Genomic DNA, 21,535 nt, shown 5'->3' with positions numbered 1-21,535 from the left:
CATGGATTGTAGGATAAAACTTACCAGGAAAGGTTAAAGAACCTTAACATGTATAGTTTGGAAGAAAGAAGAGACAGAGGGGATATGATAGAGACTTTTAAATGCATAAAGGGAATCAACACGGTAAAGGAGGAGAGCATATTTAAAAGAAGAAAAACTACCACAAGAGGACATCGTTTTAAATTAGAGGGGCAAAGGTTTAAAAGTAATATGAGGAAGTATTACTTTATTGAGAGAGTAGTGGATGCATGGAATAGCCTTCCTGCAGAAGTGGTAGCCGCAAATACAGTGAAGAAGTTTAAGCATGCATGGGATAAGCATAAGGCTATCCTTCATATAAAATAGGGCGAGGGATTACTCATAGGATTCAGATTATTGGGCAGACTAGATGGGCCAAATGGTTCTTATCTGCTGACACATTCTATGTTTCTATTTGTTTAGTGGCTTGCAGTAGAGATTTTGTATTCTGTATGTATCCAAATGTTCAAATTACCAGTGGTTGCAAAAGATTGCCTAACGATGCCCCCGGTTTTTCAAACAATGAGTCAATACCTGCTACTATGGGCCTTAAAGGGGTACTCTGCCCCTAGACATCTCCTATCCAAAGAATAGGGGATAAGATATCTGATCGTGCGGGCCTGCTGCTGGGGATCCCCGCATCAGGTTCGTGATGTCACGGCCTCGCCCTGCTCATGACGTCATGGTCACGCCCCCTCAATGCATGTCTATGGGAGGGGGTGTGATGGACGTCACGCCCCCTCCCATAGACTTGCATTGAGGGGGCATGGCCATGTCACGAGTGAGGCGTGGTGGTGACGTCACAAGTGGGGCGCAGCCGTGATGTCACAAGTGGAGCCTCCATCCCGCATCACCAATCATCCGGCACGGAGCGAAGTATGGGGTGCCGCAGCCGAGATTGCGGGGGTCCCCAGCGTCAGGACTCCCTTGATCAGACATCTTACTTTGGATAGGGGATAAGATTTCTAGGGGTGGAGTACCCCTTTAACGGTGGGGGAAATTTATTTCTGTGCATTTTCGGCAATGCATGAAATACGGGACATTTAGGATGTTCAGGTATTAAATATTCATGCTGTTTTTCAGGAATCAAACCCATGTATACCCCATCTTGTAGAATTTTACTTAGTTTTACGATGAGGATTTCATACAAAGATTAATTTGAGATGATGAGTCTCATAATAGAAAAAGAACAAGTAAAGATCTCGCAACTAGAAAAAAAACATAGAGGAATTGCAAACCACTTTGGAACCTCATAAAACTTCTCAGGATTTTGAATAAAATGTATGAACATCTTACAATAACTGGAAGAAATTGGAATAAAAAAGAGTAAATGTAACAGAGATCTTAACGACTACTCAACAAATACATTGTATAACTGGAAGAGTAATATTCGCCCAAAATTGAGAATCCTTAAAGGCGTACTCCGGTGAAAAACTTTATTTTTTTTAAATCAACTGGTGCCAGAAAGTTAAACAGATTTGTAAATTAGCTGTGATGTTTGCATGAACAGATACAGCACCAGGCACTGCTAATCCAATATATCAGCCTCAATGTATGGGATGGATAATGCTGCTGTGACCTTAAAGCGGACCTTCCTGGCTACGTGGAGGTGCAGACCAAACAAGCAGGTAATTCAGGTCAGTAAGTTTGACGAAGAAAAAAAGAAGTCGCACTCACCAACATAAGCAGTATACAAAGTCTTGTCCTTTATTCACACCGGCAGAGTGGAATAATAAAATCCGGGACACACGCGGGGAGTGAGAGCAGCCGCTCTCGAGATGCGGGGGCACACCACCAGCGGCAACTAGTTTTGCGTCACAGGCTTGACGCTTCTTCCAGCCACCTTATTGGCCGGAAGAAGCGTCAAGCCTGTGACCGTATTTTATTATTCCACTCTGCCGGTGTGAATAAAGGACAAGACTTTGTATACTGCTTCTTTTGGTGAGTGCGACTTCTTTTTTTCTTCGTCAAACTTACAGATTTGTAAATTACTTCTATTAAAAAATCCTAATCCTTTCTGTACTTATTAGCTGCTGAATACTACAGCGGAAATTATTTTCTTTTTGAAACACAGAACTGTCTGCTGACATCACGAGCACAGTGCTCTCTGCTGACATCTCTGTCCATTTTATGAACTGTCCAGAACAGCATATGTTTGCTATGGGGATTTCCTTTTACCCTGGACAGTTCCTAAAAATGGACAGAGATGTCAGCAGAGAGCACTGTGCTCGTGATTCAGCAGACAGCTCTGTGTTTCAAATGGAAAAGAATTTCCACTGTAGTATTCAGCAGCTAATAAGTACAGGAAGGATTAAGATTTTTTAATAGAAGTAATTTACAAATCTGTTTAACTTTCTGGCACCAGTTGATTTAAAAAAAAAAGTTTTTCACCGGAGTACCCCTTTAAAAAACCACATGACTCTGGATCTCAAAATGTACATGCCAAAAATGTAAGCTTCAGCTCCTCTGACAATGAAGCTACTGATTATGGAACAGACTATTCTGAATTTGAGAACAAACAATTGGATAGAATGTGAATACTCCTCCAAGCAGAGATAACCGACCAAGAAATCCAACACAATATAAAATATAAATTTTTCTGGACCGGGAAACGGAAGAGGAGGTGGAAGAGAGACAGGGCTGGGAGAAAACACCGGAAACACAAGGACAGTGTACTGTACAACAGGACAAAAAAATAAATCAGCGGAAATACAAATGAAAACACATACTCTAATTAATATGTCAGCCACTGTATTCCAGAACCGCACAAACATAGGTTCTGGAGCAAGGATTAACCTTTGTACCCAATCAATTGTTTGACTTATATCGCACACTTCTTGATTTCAATAAATTTGTCCGTGCATCACCAATTTAAAAACTTTATTTTTATTTGAATGAGGATTTATCTACAGAGAAAGAAGTTTCCCCATTTAAGGGATTACACATAAAGGGATTAAAGGGGTTCTCCGCCCCTAAACATCTTATCCCTTATCCAAAGCATAGGGGATAAGATGTCTGATCGCGGGAGCCCCGCCACTAGGAACCCCCGCGATCTCTCCTGCAGCACCCTGTGTCATGTGCTGCACGGAGCGAACTTCGCACCGTGCCTAATGACGGGTGAAACAGGGGCCTGAGTATTGTGACGTCATGGCCCCGCCCCCTTAGTGCAAGTCTATGAGAGGGGGCGTGGCGGCCATCATGCCCACTCCCATAGACTTGTATTGAGAGAGCAGGATGTGATGTCACAAGGGAGCAGGGCCGTGACATCATGATACTTTGTCCCCTGTATTGCCAGTCATCAGGCACGGAGTGAAGTTCGCTCCGTGCAGCAGATGACACGGGGTGCTACAGAAGAGATTGCAGGGGTTCCTAGCGGCTGGCCCCCGCAATCAGACATCTTATCCCCTATCCAAAGGGGATAAGATGTCTAGGGGCGGAGAACTCCTTTAAGTCAAACCCCTTTAAGTCAGATGCCATTATTCAGCAGTTTTGTTGAACAGAATACTACATTGATGCTTATGGATCTCCATAGGAAGACGTTTTATCAATGGTTTTCCTACACAAAATCCAACCTTCTACCCCATAAACTGCAGATGTAAATCTATGGACATTTTTCAACAACGTGTGGAAAAAGATCTTAAATCACTAGGAGGACTGCAAAAAACACAATCTTACTATTTAAAAGAAAGAAGCCTTGTCAACAACTAGCTAATAATTCCAACATAATTATCAAACAGCCTGATAAAGGTGGATCGGTGACAGCTCTGGAAAGAGGTTTATATGAAAAGGGTATTTTAAATATATTGCATGATTCTACCACATATCGCAAATTAACCCATGATCCCACTAATATTGTAGAAACTAAACTTAGAAAAATTCTACAAGATGGAGTATACACGGGTTTCTGAAAAACAGCATGCATATTTAATATCTGAACATCCTACATGCCCCGTATTTCATGCATTGCCAAAGTAAATTTCCCCTACCATAGTAGCAGGTATTGACTCATTGTTGGAAAAACTGTGGGCATGGTTAGATCATCTTTTGCAACGACAGGTAATTCGAACATTTGGATCTAGTGATGTTGTATCATTATACACATGGATTCCGCGTGATTTGGAAAAGTATAGCACGCATAATAATTATTTGAAGCAGTTTATGTTGGGGGTTTTACAATTTTTTAAAGTAATTTCTTTTCATTTAGTGATCAGTTTTTCTTACAAATTACTGGCTGTCACGGGGGTGAAATTTTCATCATCTTTAGCCAATTTTTATATGGCGTACTGGGAGGAGGTTGTCCGGTACTTCTATGCCAACCCCAATCAACATCTCATCGGTTGGTATGGGAGGCACATAGAATATCTCCTCCTAGTGTAGAATGGGACACCTAAACAGGTTCCTCATTTTTCTGTTTTTCTTAACAACAATCACCTTGGTCTTGGTTTCACTACAGCTCTTAAAGGGGTATTCCAGGCAAAAACTTTTTTTTATATATCAACTGGCTCCGGAAAGTTAAACAGATTTGTACATTACTTCTATTAAAAAATCTTAATCCTTCCAATAGTTATTAGCTTCTGAAGTTGAGTTGTTGTTTTCTGTCTAACTGCTCAATGATGACTACGTCCCGGGAGCTGTGCAGTTCCTATGGGGAAATTTTCCCATCATGCACAGCTCCCGGGACATGATATCATCATAGAGCAGTTAGACAGAAAACTTCAGAAGCTAATAACTATTGGAAGGATTAAGATTTTTTAATAGAAGTAATTTACAAATCTGTTTAACTTTCTGGAGCCAGTTGATATATATATATATATATATATCAAAAGTTTTTGCCTGGAATACCCCTTTAAGGATTCTTCTATTGATTTTTTTTATGTTAGTTTAAAGGGGTCTGCCACAAGTGGAAGTGTAAGGTTATGCACATGGGGAAGAAAAATCTGGGTTGGGATTATGTATTAAAGGGGAGAACACTTGGGACGACTGACGTGGAAAAGGACTTGGGAGTCTTAGTTAAAGGGGTTCTCCACCATAAGGTGATTTTAGTACGTACCTAGCAGACAGTAATGGACATGCTTAGGAAGGATCTGTGCTTGTCTTGGGGCTAAATGGCTATGTTGTGAGATTACCTTAACACTGTGGCTAGCTTTTCATAAACTTGTATTTCCTGTTTGACTTATGCTTTTTTGACTACAAATCCCACAATGCCATTTTCCTCCCCCTCACACATCAGCCACCCCACCCACTGAAACAAAAGACCTGTGGTTTTCAATCAGGGTGCCTACAGCTGTTGCATTTGTTGCAGATTGATCCCTCCACCCATTGAAGCAGACAGGCTCCCTGTCATCAGCGGACTAGTGAGTCAGGTCTCGGCCGCATTGCAACCTGGGAAAAATCTGAGACAACAGTCATTTTGTATGCTGGTAAAAATAAATAATGGGGTGAAAATCACAGAAAAATTGTGAGAAAACCGTCACACACAGGTACAGACACTATATTATGAACTACACTATCTTTACAGCCCCTGTAGCATAGTCAGATAAAGAAAATTCCTAGAGTACCCCTTTAATAGTAAATTTAACTGTAGTGACCAGTGTCGGGCAGCTACTGCCAAGGCAAAAAAATTAATGGGATGCATAAATAGGGGCATAGATGCCCATGACAAGGAAATAATTCTACCGCTGTACAAATCACTAGTCAGACCACACATAGAATACTGTGTACAGTACTGGGCACCAGTGTACAAGAAAGATATAGTAGAGCTGGAGAGGGTTCAAAGACGGGCAACCAGAGTAATACGGGGAACGGGAGGACTACAGTACCCAGAAAGATTATCAGAATTAGGGTTATTTAGTTTAGAAAAAAGAAGGCTTAGGGGCGACCTAATAACTATGTATAAATACATCAAGGGACCATACAGAGATCTCTCCCATGTTCTATTTATACCCAGGACTATATCTATAACAAGGGGGCATCCTCTACGTCTAGAGGAAAGGAGGTTTCTACACCAGCAAAGACGGGGGTTCTTTACTGTAAGAGTAGTGAGACTGTGGAATTCTCTGCCAGAATTTAAAAGGGGTCTGGTTGCATTTTTGGAGAATAATAACATTACAGGTTATGTATTCTAGATCTATATCAACTCAGTAGGGACTCATTAGGGTTATAGGTTGAACTTGGACTCTGGTCTTTTTTCGACCTTATGAACTATGTTACACACTAAATTGTATCCAAAGCCAAACCCAAATGCAAGAAATAGCCTGTTATATGCCCATAGTTGTCATCCTACACTTGTCGTTCGAAATTTGCCCATAGGCGAATTCATACAAGCGAGACTGTCTCGAACAGATGATGCATCGTATGACACCACTTGTAAAGATATCATACTCCGGTTAAAGGGGTACTCCGGTGCTTACACACCTTATCCTCTATCCAAAGGATAGGGGACAAGATGCCTGATCGCGGGAGTCCCGCAGCTGGGGACGCCCAGGATCATGCACGGGGCACCCCGTTTGTAATCAGTCCCCAGAGTGTGTTCGCTCCGGGTCTGATTACGGTCAACCGCATGGCCAGGGGCGTGTGACGTCACGCCTCCGCCCCTCAATGCAAGCCTACGGGAGGGGGCGTGATAGCTGATTACAAACGGGGTGCCCCGTGCATGATCCCGGATGTCCCCAGCTGCGGGACTCCCGCGATCAGGCATCTTATCCCCTATCCTTTGGATAGGGGATAAGATGTGTAAGCACCGGAGTACCCCTTTAAAGAAGAGAGGGTATAATGGTATAGTGGATGTGAAACCTGGTGGTTATTATTTACAGACAAGAACTAACAAAACACAGAACAGTAATTTTTATGTTCTTACTTTTTCTACCCCTTGTACCATGGATTTTGATTGTGTTCGTGGCATCATACACAAACATCTTCCTGTCTTAGAGCATACGTATGCCCTTTTGAGTATCCTCAAAAGGGCATATGTATTGTGCCCAGAAAAGCTAGAAGTTTACAGAACCAACTATCTCCTAGCTGATTTAATGTCAACAGGGGTTAAGATAATTGGCTTACGTGAAAGGGCAGTTACAAGTGTGGTCGCACAAGATGCAGTTTGTGTAAATATAAAAATAATTTGTCCATGTTTTAACCTCTTAAGGACTCAGGGCATACCTGTACGTCCTGAGCCCTGTCCCGGCGTTTAAAACGGGGTCACGCCGTCTATTCATAGCCGGGACCCTGGGCTAACAGCACGCGGTACCGATTGTTGTGCCGCGCGCTATTAACCATTCAGACGCGGCGGTTAAAGTTGACCTCCGCATCTGAAAGTAAATGCTCGGGCTGATTGGGACATTGCGATAAAATCACGATGTTCCGATCAGCTGGGACGCAGGCGGAGGTCTCCTTACCTGTCTCCGCGGCGTCCAATCGGGTTTGATTGCTCCAAGCTATGGCTTTGCAGGGATCAGCATAAGAGATCAGTGTGTGCAGTGTTATAGGTCCCTAAGGGAGCTATAGCAATGCAAAAAAAGTGAAAAAAAAAGTTAACAAAGGTCATTTAACCCCTTCCCTAATAAAAGTTCGAATCACCCCCCTTTTCCCTTAAAAAAAAACAGTGTAAATAAAAATAAACATATGTGGTATCGCCGCGTATGGAAATGTCCGAACTTTAAAAATATATAGTTAATTAAATCGCACGGTCAATGCGTACGCGCAAAAAATTTCCAAAGTCCAAAATAGCGTATTTTTGGTCACTTTTTAGATCATGAAAAAATTTATAAAAAGCGATCAAAAAGTCCGATCAATACAAAAATGGTTCTGATAAAAACTTCAGAACACGGCGCAAAAAATTAGCCCTTATGGGGGAAAAATAAAGGGGTTAGAAGATGAGAATTTTTAACATAGAAATTTTCCTGCATGTAGTTATGATTTTTTTCCAAAGTACGACAATATCCAACCTATATAAGTAGGGTATCATTTTAACCGTATGGACTTACAGAATAAAGATAAGGTGTTATTTTTACCGAAAAATGCACTGCATAGAAACGGAAGCCTACAAAATTTACAAAATGAAATTTTTTCTTCAATTTTGTCGCACAATGAATTTTTTTTCCATTTTGCCGTGGATTTTTGGGTAAAATGACTAATGTCACTGCAAAGTAGAATTGGTGGTGCAAAAAATAAGGCATCATATGGAATTTTATATTGCAAAATTTAAAGCGTTATGATTTTTAGAAGGTGATGAGGATTAATCTGTGACAACTCAAAAAACATACCGTACAATATAAAAAGTGTCATCAATTGTCAATCCACATATGTAATTTATTATGCAACTACCAAGTTGTGCAGGATGCAATTTTTAGGCTGCATGACGAGAAAGTAAAAAAACAGAATATTGGAACATTTAAATATGCCAAATACACTTACCCGGTCTATGTCAGGTTAGACTCCTTAAGGATCACAGGCTTTTCATTTATATGTATACAATCAATTACGGTAATGTAATGTTTACCTGTTAGGATATATAAGAAACTGAAGTATACCCTTCAGTCTACAATGTTGCAGCCATGATCAAGAACAGTTAACTGATCAAAAAGCGTTGGTGTTTTATTTTCATTTTAATTTTGCTTCTTTTTTCATGGTTTTTCCCTTCTTTTCTTGAGATTTTAACGATTTTATCTGGAAGCTGGAGAAACCCTTTTCCAGAACCAGTGTAGCAAAGCTTTTCTTCTCTCTATGTAGGAAATCTGTGGTTTTATTTAATTAAGATGTGCATACATTACTTTTTCGACTGTGCACATGAAAACACTGAAAACTTATCTAAATATGATACACAGTACCCACTGCCACTCTTTATAGCAACTGGCATTTAGATACTGCATCAGTGCAAATCTTATAGTGAGCATATTACAAAAGCAGTAGAAACTGTTAAACTGCAAACAGATTGCGACTAAGGTTTCACTGAAAATTATTATTAGGTGCACCTTTCTAATATGGTCACCATCCATCCATAAACTCACAGAGCTGTAACTATAATCATCATATTACAGGTTACAGAAAGTACCTTTAGGGTGCGTTCACACGGAGTAATTCAAGAGGAATTTACTCGAGTAATTCCTCTTGAATTCTCTGCTCCAAATTAATGCACATCTCCTCTGCCCATTGACTTTAATGTTCTTTCTGCTGGCCTGTTCACACTGCGGAAATTCTGCTAGCTGAATTCCGTTCCGCTTGATGAAAGAACATGTTCATTCTTCAATCAGAATCCGCTAGCAGAAATCAATTGAAGTCAATGGTAAAAAAAAATTCAGCCCAACATCGTTTTCGCGCGGAATTCGCAGGCAATTTGCAAGCAATTTGCGTGGAATTTGCGTAGAATTTGCACGGAAATGGCTGAAAAACCCTCCACTTCTTTGTCCCCCATGTCTGCGTGCAATTCCGCACGCAATTCCGTGCAAATTGCGCGCAAAAAAAAAACCATTTTCAGCTTGAATTACTCTTCATTTACTCCGCTTGAACGCACCCTAAAGTATCTTTAATGTGTAGAAGTGAAATCTGCAACAAAATCTGAATGTAACACATTGCTGCAGAATCACCATGGATTTGTAGCTAGATAAACTGTGGAAAAATTCTGCCTGTCTTAACTCACCTATACTCAGTGATGGAGTTACAATTCAATACATAAAAGTTTGCAGACAAAAGTCAGGAAGTTGTTCAGTTGTTGCTCACACTTTAGCACCAGAAATAGGATTGTGTAATGATTCCTAATATTTTACTAACCAAAATGTGAAATAAAAAAAACTAATTCAAGCAAAGTGCAAGTCCAGAGGAAGGGATTAGCTTTTAAAAAATGAATGCCCTATTCATAGGATAAGAGATAAGAGTTTGTGGAGGGTCCAACCTCTGGAACCCACTGAGAAATAATCTCCAGAACAAAACCCAAACTCTCCCAGCAAAAAGTTACAGCGCCCACATTCCGAGACGTACATGTCTTACCAGTGATGACTCAAATCACTGGCCCCATTGATGTCCCGCTACAGATGGTGATTGGCTGAGCAGACCTTCACTGCCAAGACAAGTACTTCTCATAAGGTGGGGACAAAAGCGTTCAGCGAGGAGATTCCAATGAAAGTAGAAATGGTGTACTTTACTTTTTACATACTGCGTCTGCATTTTGGTGCAGATTTAGTTAAATACATAAATAATGACACAGCACTTTGTCAATGGTTGTTGTTCATCTGAGATTATATTTACTTAATTTTTACGCCGTCTAAGGACAAGTTTTTTCATTATTAGTTCCTGAAATGTAAAACCTCAGAATTCAAATTGGATGAACTTTCTCTCTCATGACTGCAACACTATATTTCTAGGAATAATCAGCTGTTATTTAGATTCAACAATAATAAAGAATCATCAAATTGAAAAAAATCATTTTTAATGGTTACCCTGTTTAGGATGAGCATTTCATAAAAAATTAAGCAATTTCCTAAAATACTGTTTTTAAGAAAAACTGTAAATATGCAATATTGCACAGGGCAGCTGAGAATTTCATAAAGTTCCATGAAATAGTTTCCTCTTTTCCGATGTCCCCTATTATTGTGCATTTGTCAAACAAAAACATTCACATCTTTTCAAATGTTTTTAAAAGTTATCAAACAACAAGTAGTAGTAGCTCATGAAGTTTAAAAAAAAATGGGGAAGGGGCAATCATTTTTACATTGTTTACTGTGCAGCAAAGTTCCATGTTATCTGGTCAGTATGATTAAAGGGAAACTGATATGCTGTTCATCTCCAATAAACCTATTACACTGGGTTATAGTGCAGATAAATAACATTGAAACAAGTGCTGTGCACAATGGAGACGAGCTCCCTTGCCTCCTCTAGATTCAGTTCTATGCCTATGTCCTAGTGAGAGCCTGCTGGCAAATGAGCGCTCTGCGTATAGGCTCTCATGTCACTAGGATGTGAGAGTGAAGAAATTCTTCAGATGGGCTGGCATAGTGATGCGTATATAGGAGGTGGGGGATCTTGACAAGCCAACACCCCTTCTTCATTGCGCACAGTAGTGCTGTAGCAATGAGGATACCTGGAGGCAGAACTTTTAATCTACTGCACCAATTTATGTTAATGCTTTTACTGCCGTTTACCTGCATCATAACCTAGTGTATTGCATTTAGTGCAGGTGAATAGCCTGCCAGTTTCCCATTAAAGCATAGTTTTTGTTTCACTAGTTTAAAAAAAAAAATTTTTTTTTACTAAAAGTAAAAAATTATTTTAAATGCAATATTACTATGAACACTAACTTTTTGCCATCAGAGGGCTAGTTTTTTTACTCTGTGATCAGTAGTTTTTATTGATACCAACCCTGCTAAGATCAGACATTTTGTTGCTTGTTATTTAGTGTTTTTTTATTCTGGGATTTGATGTGACCAACACCTCCCCTCCCATCCCCCCCAAAAAAGCTCACAATTTTTCTGCTTGATATTTTATCCTCTTCATTTACGGCGTTCACCATACAGGATCAATAACATTACATTATAATAGTTAAATATGGTTTATAATTGATTATATTTTATTATTTGAAAAATCTGAAAAGAGGAGTGAATCAAATTTTTAACATGGGGGGGGGGGGGCGCATACATGAACGTCATGATGGGGCAGGCTTGGAGTATGACGCAGGCCCGGGAATTGGGTCTGCACCATAACCGACAGATGCCCACTGTTATCAGCAGCTGACATCAGCTGGTTAACTGTTTAAATACTGTGATCAACAGTGATTGCGGCAATTAAACAGTAAATCCCCATGGCAGGCTTTAGCAATAGAATGGCGATCAAATAGATCAACATAATGCAATAGCATTACGTTGATCTATATAAGCAATTGACTGATGACGAAATTTTCTTTTTCTTTTTTAAATAACTAAGAATAATTTTTTTTAAATAGTAAAAAAATAAATAAATGCCCCTCCCCCCCATAATATTTTTCCCAATTATCCTTCCAATAGGGGACACCTTCCAATAGCGGGCAGTTTTTTATTCCCCGGCAGGGTGCCATAGGACTTGATGTATTTGCACCCTCCGAATAGGGGACACACCCAATAGGGGACAAAACACACCCAATAGGGGGACAACCAGGCTTATGTGACGGCTTAACTTGTACACAGCACCACCATCAGGGGGGTACAACCAATAACCCAGTAAGGGGCCCGGCTCCCAGGTACCCTGGCTCCTACTGCACCCCCCTAAAGCAGCCTCAGCACAGAAGCAGAAGACCCCCTATATTACCTCCTGTGCCACATCATTTCACCTTGATCCCCCTCTGTGCCATCTTTATTACCCTCTGTGCAAATTCATCACCTTCTATTTACCAGCCCCAATGCCATTTCTTTCCCCCTTTATCCCACCTGTGCTATTTAATTCCCCTTGTGCCACTTCGTTCCCCCTTTATCCCCCTGTGCCAAATCATCCTCCCCTTACCCCTTGTGCCGCATCACAATTCCCCTTTCCTTCTTCCTCCTCCCTGTTGTTCTTCTTATCTGGCCAGCAGGCTCAGGCGCAGGAGCTCTCAGTGAGTTTGACACGCTCATGACGTACTTTGCGTTGCACTTACTGAGAGCAGTGGTGGGGCATGTGGGCACTGACGATTAACGTCAAGAGTGTCACTCGTCACTGCTGCGCAGAAGACGCCAGGAGAACGTCAAACCCCCTGCACCTGAGCCTGCTGGCCAGGTAAGAACAACAACAGGGGGAGGATGGAAAGGGAAAAGTAATGTGGCACAAGCGGTAAGAGGGGAATAATTTGGCACAGGGCATAGGGGGAATAAAGTGGCACAGGAGGATAAAGGGAGAATGAAATGGCACAGGGGGGATGAAATGGTTTGGAGGATACAGGGGGGAATGAAATGGCACAGGGGGTGGTAAAGAAGGGTGATAAATTTGCACAGAGGGTGATAAAGGGGGAATTAAATGGCACAGGGAGGGGATCAAGGGTAAATAATGTGGCACAGGGGGTAAGGGGGGATCATTTAGCACAGGGGGAATAAAGTGGCACAGGGTGTTCAAGGAGGGAGGAATGTGTTTTATAGGTTATTACATTCTGGAGTGAGTACAGTACAATATTTGGTCATTTAGAAAGATTTTTTAGCCTTTTTTCCCCCTCTCAATAGCAGACAGGTTTTTTTTCCAGGAGTGTCCGCTATTGGGAGATATCTACTGTAATTACATTTTTGATCCCGCACAGTCAACAAAGTCAACACAAAAACTTCCAAATGTTGATTTTTGGTCATATCACATCCCAGAATAAATTGGCTAAAAAAGGGATTAAAATATCCAAACTACACAAATGTGGTACCGTTAAAAACTATAGCTTATGTTGTAATTAATTTATTTTCCTATAATGAAACAAAAATGATCCAAGTTTAGTATCATTGAAATCATACCGACCCACGGAAAATAATTAGCATATCAGTTTTATGATGAATAAATGATAATATAATGAAGTGCACAATTTTATTTTGTTTTCAGCACTATAACAGAGATTTGTGTAGGGTAACTACTAACTATTTCTCAATGAAGCACATGACTGCTGGAACTAATCAGTGGCTTCAGCACTCACATGCCATACTAATGTCATCATGGCTCCCATCACTGAGCAGTGATGGCAGTAGTACTGCATGTGACCACTAAAGTCACAGTTTGGCTGCAGACAAAGAATAGGGCACCCATCAGAGCTTCTAAACTGGATTGACAAGATGAGCAAAGATTTCTATGTAATTTTATTAAAACATTGTCTCTTATTTCATTTTTTTTAATTACAAATGGTGGATAACCCATTAAAGCTGATTAACTTTCAGTACCAGTAAGGCAGCCATTAATGGCATGTCTACATAACCTTAAGTCCTCCAAAGGGAGAGACGCTCTTTCTAGCAGCCCAATGCTCTAGCTAGTAAAGCACAATGCCATTTGATTATTACCCCTTTTATTTAATCTATGCATTTAAATAGGCAATACGGATAGAGGCTGTCAAAAGTAGACAAACATTTTAATGAAAGTTTTTTTATACATTGTTTGCCATTTATGTTATGTCCCAAATTATAAAAAAAAATTAGGAGCTGATCAACAAAAGGTTACATTGTAAATAATTTTTTGTTCCACCATGCAAGATTTAGCAGAATGGGAAATCTTGACCATCTACAAAGTCGTGAAAATGTCATAATCATACATATTAGTGTAGCAAAGACCTGACCACAGCAGAATAATAATTTAAGGTACAGGGTGAGTAGTTAAAACACATATAGGAAGACAAGTCATTGAGAGGTAGGGAAGTGCAAAATTTACCTTCGGAAAACAGAGCAGATATGACCTGCATTACCAAATATGCCGTATTGCTTTTAGTTTCACAGTATAGTTTAAAACAAAAGTACAACAATTACTGATGAATAAAACACTTCATGATTTCCATTGTTGGAAATATGTGGTAATATAGAAAAAAAGGAAGACCGCGAACGGCGCCTCGTGTAATACACTTAAAGTAGGTGTGGAGCAATATAGCCCCTTATAAGTGGCTGCTCACCTTGGGGAAGAAGAAATAAAGCATATCACCTCAGTAAGAGGTATATTGGTGGAGCAGGCTGCTCAGCCGGAGGGTCCACAGGGGTCGGGAAGTCCTGTCCTGTAAGAACGTGCGAAGTGGTAAAGAAAAAGGACCAACTGTTTCCAGGCGCTGCTAGCTCAAAACACCAGAGGCACGAGTAGTAGGTGAAAGAGGGTATTTTCGAGGGTAACCCCCTCTTCCTCAGATCAACATGGTCTGAGGAAGAGGGGGTTACCCTCGAAACGTGTCATCCTTTATTTGTTATTTTTTAATAAATATGATCCCTGCAAGGATCTTTCACCTACTACTCGTGCCTCTGGTGTTTTGAGCTAGCAGCGCCTGGAAACAGTTGGTCCTTTTTCTTTACCACTTCGCATTGTTGGAAATAGTGTGTTTAGACAAAAATGGATGGCATGAGTATAAACAGTACAAAAGCTTTAATGGATCTTTAGGTATAGAACACCTTTTTGTTTTCTGAGCAATACAAACTGACATAATACAAAGAGTAGTTCAAATTCATGAAAGTGAAATGTTATTCGTAGTTAGCTCTGGGCTGTAACTTGTGGTAGTATAATTGATGCACAAGCTATTCCTGCAAATGATTCTGGGAAATGTAAGTCCCTCTCCCATTCATCAGTTTCTGTATTGTATACTTGTACAATACTAGTCACGTTGTTCAAGTGCCAGTTGTAGCCCCCTACAATAAAAATTTTTTGCTCTAAAAGACAGCAGCCTGCTTCAGATTGTCCAGCTCGCATTGGACTCACAGTTGTCCATGTGTCAGTCTCTGGAGCATAATACTCAACTGCTAAAACATCAAAACATCGATCAACATGATCCATGCGTCCCCCAAAGGCATAAATTCTGTTCTTTGTCCCTACCATGGCATGAAGAACTCTTGGCTCATTCATTGGAGTCTTAAATTCCCATTGGTCAAGAGAAGGGTCATAACAATGCAAGGCTTTTTTGTCATCAACAGAGACTCCATAGCCTCCTGAAATATACAGTCTGCCTCTTAGTGTAGCACCAGCATGACCCCAAGTCCGGCGCTTTAAAGAGCAGACATAAGTCCACTCATTCGTCTTGGGACAATACCTTTCGACAGATGCCAAACTTCCTGACCGGTTTCTTCCCCCAGTTGCGTATAGCATGCCATACAAGACATGCAGTTGAAACTGAATTCGGCTCTCCTGCATGGGTTGAATTCGAAGCCACTGATTTAAATGAGGATCATAGCGAAAACAAACTTCTACAGCGCCTTCGCCACTTCGATATTGCAAATGCTGTCCTCCTACAACATACACAAAGTTGTCCAAGACTGCAACACAGGCGTGGCTACAGCCTACCTCCATTTCATCAAGCTCCTTAAACTGACGTGCACTTAGATCTGGCAAATAATAGACTTTACAGCTTACTGTTCGATCATTATCGGTATACGGCGTTCCACCAAATGTTATAAGTGAGCATACATCTGACCTAATAATGGTCCTACAAGACTGCATTTCATGCTGGCGGAATGGGAGAATTTGGTAGTTGAAGGCCTCAAGCAGAAATTGTCGGCATAACACGTCTTCTACCATAATATCTACGATCTGAACACTGTCCACCAGTTCAGATGACTTCATCAATGGAAAGCGAATGTGGCATAGAACTTGACTAGCATTTGCTCGTCGGGAATAGTCAAACTGTAACCAACGGATGGCAGCGTGAAATAAATCAATTTCACTGCAATTTTTTAACTTATTACTTTGGAGGAAGAAAACTAACCGTTCTAAGGGTAAATGAAGAAAATCTTCCTCCTCAGATATTTTAAGAAAGTGTTTAAAAGTGAAGAAATCCACTGATTCTTTCAAAGATGCCAAACTGAAAGTTGTAGCCATCTGCCCAATATTCAAACAAGTCTCTACACTCATAGCTGATTTTAAGAACTCCTCACAAAGTTCCACAACAGGTACCATTTGGAGAAAAACTGCAGCTCCAAGAACATCATGGATACAGTCAAGATCCAGAGTAACTTCTGCACTGTAGGCAAAATCAATGATATGTCGCAGTCCTCTAGAGGATACTCCTTTAAGTTCAATAACATCTTGACTGGCTTCCCTCATTCCTCCTGTAAACATTGCCCTTGAAAACAAAAAAACATAGTTATTCAAAATATGCTACCATGTATTGGTAGATTATTATACAGATTATTATTATTTTGACTCCACATACAAAGACATTTAAAAGAGGAATTCCCAACTTGCTGATCAGTCCCCTGAATGAAGTATACCACACCTGCACAGCCATAGCTACATTGGGATAGGAGATAACTCTTAAAGTTAGGAATGCCAATTTAAAGGAGCACTATGGTGTTTTTTTTTCTTCTTATCCCTCTGTGCCCGGGCTGCAAAAGGAAACTAAACAAACTCTCACCTTCCTTCGTTCCCCGTTGCTCCGATGTCTGTGTCCCGTTCTCCGGGCCCTGTCTTCTTCCGCTTCCTGCGGGCGTTGAGTCAAGCTGCGCTCAGCGTATCACCGGCCGCAGCAATGTCCCACTGCGGCTGTAGATACGCTGAGCCCAGCGTAACTCACCGTCCTGCAGGAAGTGGAAGAAGACAGGGACCGGAGAACGGGACACAGATATCGTAGCAACGAGGGAACATAGGAAGGTGAGTTTTGTTTCGTTTTGCAGCCTGGGCACAGAGGGATAAGAAAAGAAACCACCATAGTGCTCCTTTAAATGAGCACTGTCACTTGAAAAAACTTTTGACATGTCATAGAGACACGTCAAAATGTTTTGCTTGGTCGGGGTCTGAATGTTCAGTATGAGTGTTCAGACCCTCACAGATCAGGGGAAAGCGCAAGAAGTCTGTGCTAAGTGTGAGACAAGTCAGGGAGAGGAGCGCTCAGCCACACGCTCTTTTCCCAGCTTGTTCTCGGGCTAGGACGTGATCTGACCAATCTACACTTTTGACATGTCTCTAGTATATTTGAAAAGTTTTGTCAAGTGACAGGAACACTTGAAAATCCAAGACAACCCCTACTTTTTTAAGTGTTTGTTGGAAAACTATGCATAGAGGCAGTAGAGCTGCAGTGTAAGAAAACGGACCCAGGCACCAGGAAGAAGGCACAGGCGCGTTACTGGCACAAAGGCGGGACACCACTGGGGCTGGCGATAAGCTGAGGGGCAGTGTTACGTGTTGGGTGCCAAAAGCCGGAAAAGGACTGAGGCTGGAGGACAAGATGGTGATATTGGCAGCACTCGGGGAGCGGAGGAAGGTAAGTTAATTTTATTCTGGTAGCCCAAGCATAAGGGGAAAAAATAGACTGGAGTTCTCCTTAAATTCTCTCTGTATACTCAGGAATAAATGTGTATAAATTAGTTTAATTGGGTTTTCTGTGCTTCTCTGAACCTTTTTTGTTTCACATTCTGGGTTAAAGCTACATCTGTGATTTTCACCCTCAGTGAAGGTTTCTAGACATAGTAACCACCCAAAAGCACTGCCTGGTGATACAGTGTATAACCTGCAGGTCTGCAGTCCAGACTACATGTAGGAAGAAAGTTATGTATAGCATATAACAAATCATCTGCAAGTCTCCCACATATGCCAGATATTTAAACCTATTTAACAATAAAGGATACATTACCAGGGCTACTATATAATGAAGGTACTGTGCTGGCACTGTATAATGAAAACTGTGAGAAAAAACATCATGTCATTGATAGAACATATAAAGATGTATAAACTATTATTAGAAGAGCCTAACAGTGAAAAACAAAATGGTTGGGGGCACTGGTTAAACAATCTTTTCTTTACCCACCATGCAATATGCCTTTAAGGGGAAAAAGATCATTTATCTTCAAAACCTACCTAAAATAATCACTGCAGGCTGCTAGGACCACTTTGTGAACTTGGAATACTTCATTGTTTATAGTAAGAATGACATCGAGCAGTTGGCCTTGTGCTCGTAGTGCAGTCAGTCCCTGCAGAAGGGTTGTGCTATGGCCTGGAGCGGAGAAGGTGCATTTCATGCTGCTGTTCTTGTCAGCCATGCTAAAAGTAAAGAAAAGAACAAACCACTGACTATCCGTTTTGTAAGAAGACATTTAATACAATGAGTGACACTATGTATCTTAGACTACTTTCAGTCCTACAGATGTGTAATAATCAGTGAATTGTAGTTATGACCATAGTACTGATCGTACACAGAATGCCCTCAGTGCTTATGCTGGACACTTCATGAGCAATTTACTACCTGCCTAACATAGAATTTCTAGTACTAGAACCACAAATATTAGTGGTCTAACTTGTGCAGGTGCTGTAACAACAAGTGGTTAGTATTAGGTAAAACATACAAATTACAGGCTATATTGTTTTACTGTTAAATTTATCCATACTAAACAACAGTTAAAAAGAACTAGACACATTACTTCCCACATCCCCAGCAGTCACTGAAGGACACCACCTCCCCAGTAGTCACAACAGTTCCCATTTCCCACAATAGGTACAGCACCACTCCCCACCTTTTCAGCAGGTAGTCACAGCCCCTTCCTTCAGTTGTCAGCCAAGCCTCCTCTCACCCCATATACTTACTTGCTGCAACTAAAAAATGTGATGAAAAGTATGTTCAGTGCTATTATGTGTCAGCCACTGCAGTCTTCCTCTGCCCTTCTGCCAACAGAAATGTAGCCTGATGGTCTCAATAGTAGTACTCAGCTTCATAACATGGAGGCGGAAGTATATTGGTAGACTTTTATTAGTTTAATCCCTTAGTAATTAATTGACTAATAAATTACAATATTTCTAATTTACAGATCATGAATAACAGTAATCTCACTACACAGCTCTAATAAAAAAATGATGCATATCTGTGATGTCATAACAAAGGGTTATGGCTGGGTTCCCAAAGTTTCTCAGTATAGTTTGAATCCTGCATGGTGTGCAAAATCAAAAATTGTTGCATGCAGCTTTCCTTTGATGTGGCACAACCATGCCAGAGGCAACTATCTTGGATGGTACATAGATCTGGTACCATGCTGGGCATGGACAGAGTGCAGAGTGAATTTGGATTGTTTCAGTTTTAGGTCTTGCTAAAAAATTAGTGAATACATTTTAAGAGACATTTAGATCCTATAATTTTTTTTTTTTACAAGTTAATTTCTATTGAGAAGACTCAAATTAGCCCAGTTCTAAGGAGATAATTTCCGCTCATAAAATAGCCATTTCTCACACTTACTTGTTACAAAAGGCATGGTGGGACCCAATGGTTATGTGTTATGAAAAGGAATTGACAAATATGTCCACATAACTATTTAGCACCAAATGCTACTGGCAGAAGAGAGAGTGCTGCATTTTTACTTTTTTGATACCACTAGCACTTCACATGCCCAGAAGTTTTGTATTTGGAAGGGAGAAAGGACCGGGTAGCAAAGCCCATGTTTCCCACACCATGTAATAAACATACCATTTTAACATAGGTTACGGAGAAGATTGAAGAATACCCTTAGTAGATGGCGCTGTGGCATAATAAACATGCGATGACGCATTTCGGGAGGAACCCTCCCTTCCTCAGATCCTGATCTGAGGAAGGGAGGGTTCCTTCCGAAATGCGTCACCGCATGTTTATTAATTTTATTTACCAAATAAATTTGGTTCCGCTGTGGACCTTAAACCAAGCTTTGGTCCCACTCAGTTTGTCTGAGAGAGCCGCAGCGCCATCTACTAAGGGTATTCTTCAATATTCTCCGCAACTCATCCAGGACAGTGCTACTGCTACTCCTGTTACCCTGAAGGCTTGGAAGCGATTCCACCTTTGCAGTACCCCATTATAACTGGGGTGATATGCTCGTTTTATCTACTTCAAGGTGAGTGGCCATCTATATGGTTCCTGTCTAACTCAAGATTACTTTTGCTCCCGTCTCCAAGAGTAATACACCAGGCGTCAATATCGGTCTCTCCATTGTTTTCTTCCCTACAGATTTTAATATAGGATCATTTTAACCCCTTAAGGACACAGCAGGATTTGGCCTTGAGGACACAGCCAATTTTTCTTTTTGTTTTTTCCTGCTCCCCTTCTAAGAGACATAACTATTTAGTAAAATGAGAAAAGGGGGATAATTAAACTATTATTAGAGGAGGGGCTTATTTATATATATTTTTTCTTTTATACTTAAAGGGGTATTCCAGGCCAAAACTTTTTTTTATATATCAACTGACTCCGGAAAGTTAAACAGATTTGTAAATTACTTCTATTAAAAAATCTTAATCCTTCCAATAGTTATTAGCTTCTGAAGTTGAGTTGTTGTTTTCTGTCTAACTGCTCTCTGATGACTCACGTCCCGGGGAGCTGTGCATGATGGGACAATATCCCCATAGGAACTGCACAGCTCCCGGGACGTGACATCATCATTGAGCAGTTAGACAGAAAACTTCAGAAGCTAATAACTATTGGAAGGATTAAGATTTTTTAATAGAAGTAATTTACAAATCTGTTTTCCGGAGCCAGTTGATTTTATATATATATATATATATATATATATATATATATATATATATATAAAAAGGTTTTGCCTGGAATACCCCTTTAAAGAGGGGAGTATTACATGCATTTATTAGATTCCATTCACTGTTCTGTGTTATGCTAAGCAGAGTGTCGATATCACCGATCAGTGCTATATTATTAGATAGCACTGATCAGTGATATTGGTGCTCTGCTTCTCCAGCCTGTCTGAAGGAGACTGCATTAGCAGAGCAATAATCCAGGTTAATGGAGGTACAGGGGGGATGCCATTATTGAGGGTCCTTGAGACCCGAAATGCATTGGTATTTTATCTGTGTTTTATATTGTGGTTTAACCCCTTAAGGACGCTGCTCATTTTGGCCTTAAGGACAAAGCCAGTAAATTGTTAGCTTTTTCCTTTTTTCTTCCTTGCCTTCTAAAATCCATAAGTTTTTTATT

At 40.5% G+C, this 21,535-nt stretch overlaps 1 protein-coding gene across 10 annotated transcripts in view; it reads right to left on the bottom strand.

Moving 5' to 3' along the window:
- Positions 1 to 14,949: 14,949 nt before the first annotated feature.
- KLHL26 (kelch like family member 26) overlaps positions 14,950 to 21,535 on the bottom strand; it is a 62,041-nt gene continuing 55,455 nt past the window's right edge. For 9 of the 10 annotated variants that reach the window (XM_056574724.1, XM_056574694.1, XM_056574713.1 and 6 more), the window contains exons 2-3: positions 18,448 to 18,630; positions 14,950 to 16,717 (exon numbers count right to left, since the gene is read on the bottom strand). In XM_056574724.1, the coding sequence (XP_056430699.1) occupies positions 15,136 to 16,717; positions 18,448 to 18,629 (1,764 nt within the window). In that variant the 5' untranslated portion in view covers position 18,630 and the 3' untranslated portion in view covers positions 14,950 to 15,135. Of the gene's footprint in view, positions 16,718 to 18,223; positions 18,273 to 18,447; positions 18,631 to 21,535 lie in introns of those variants that run through there. The other variant, XM_056574741.1, reaches the window with a different exon arrangement.

The sequence above is a fragment of the Hyla sarda genome, chromosome 1 (genome assembly GCF_029499605.1).
Source record: "Hyla sarda isolate aHylSar1 chromosome 1, aHylSar1.hap1, whole genome shotgun sequence".
NCBI lineage: Eukaryota > Metazoa > Chordata > Amphibia > Anura > Hylidae > Hyla > Hyla sarda.
The sequence above is the reverse complement of the archived record's forward strand: the minus strand, read 5'-3'. Positions and strand labels throughout refer to the sequence as shown.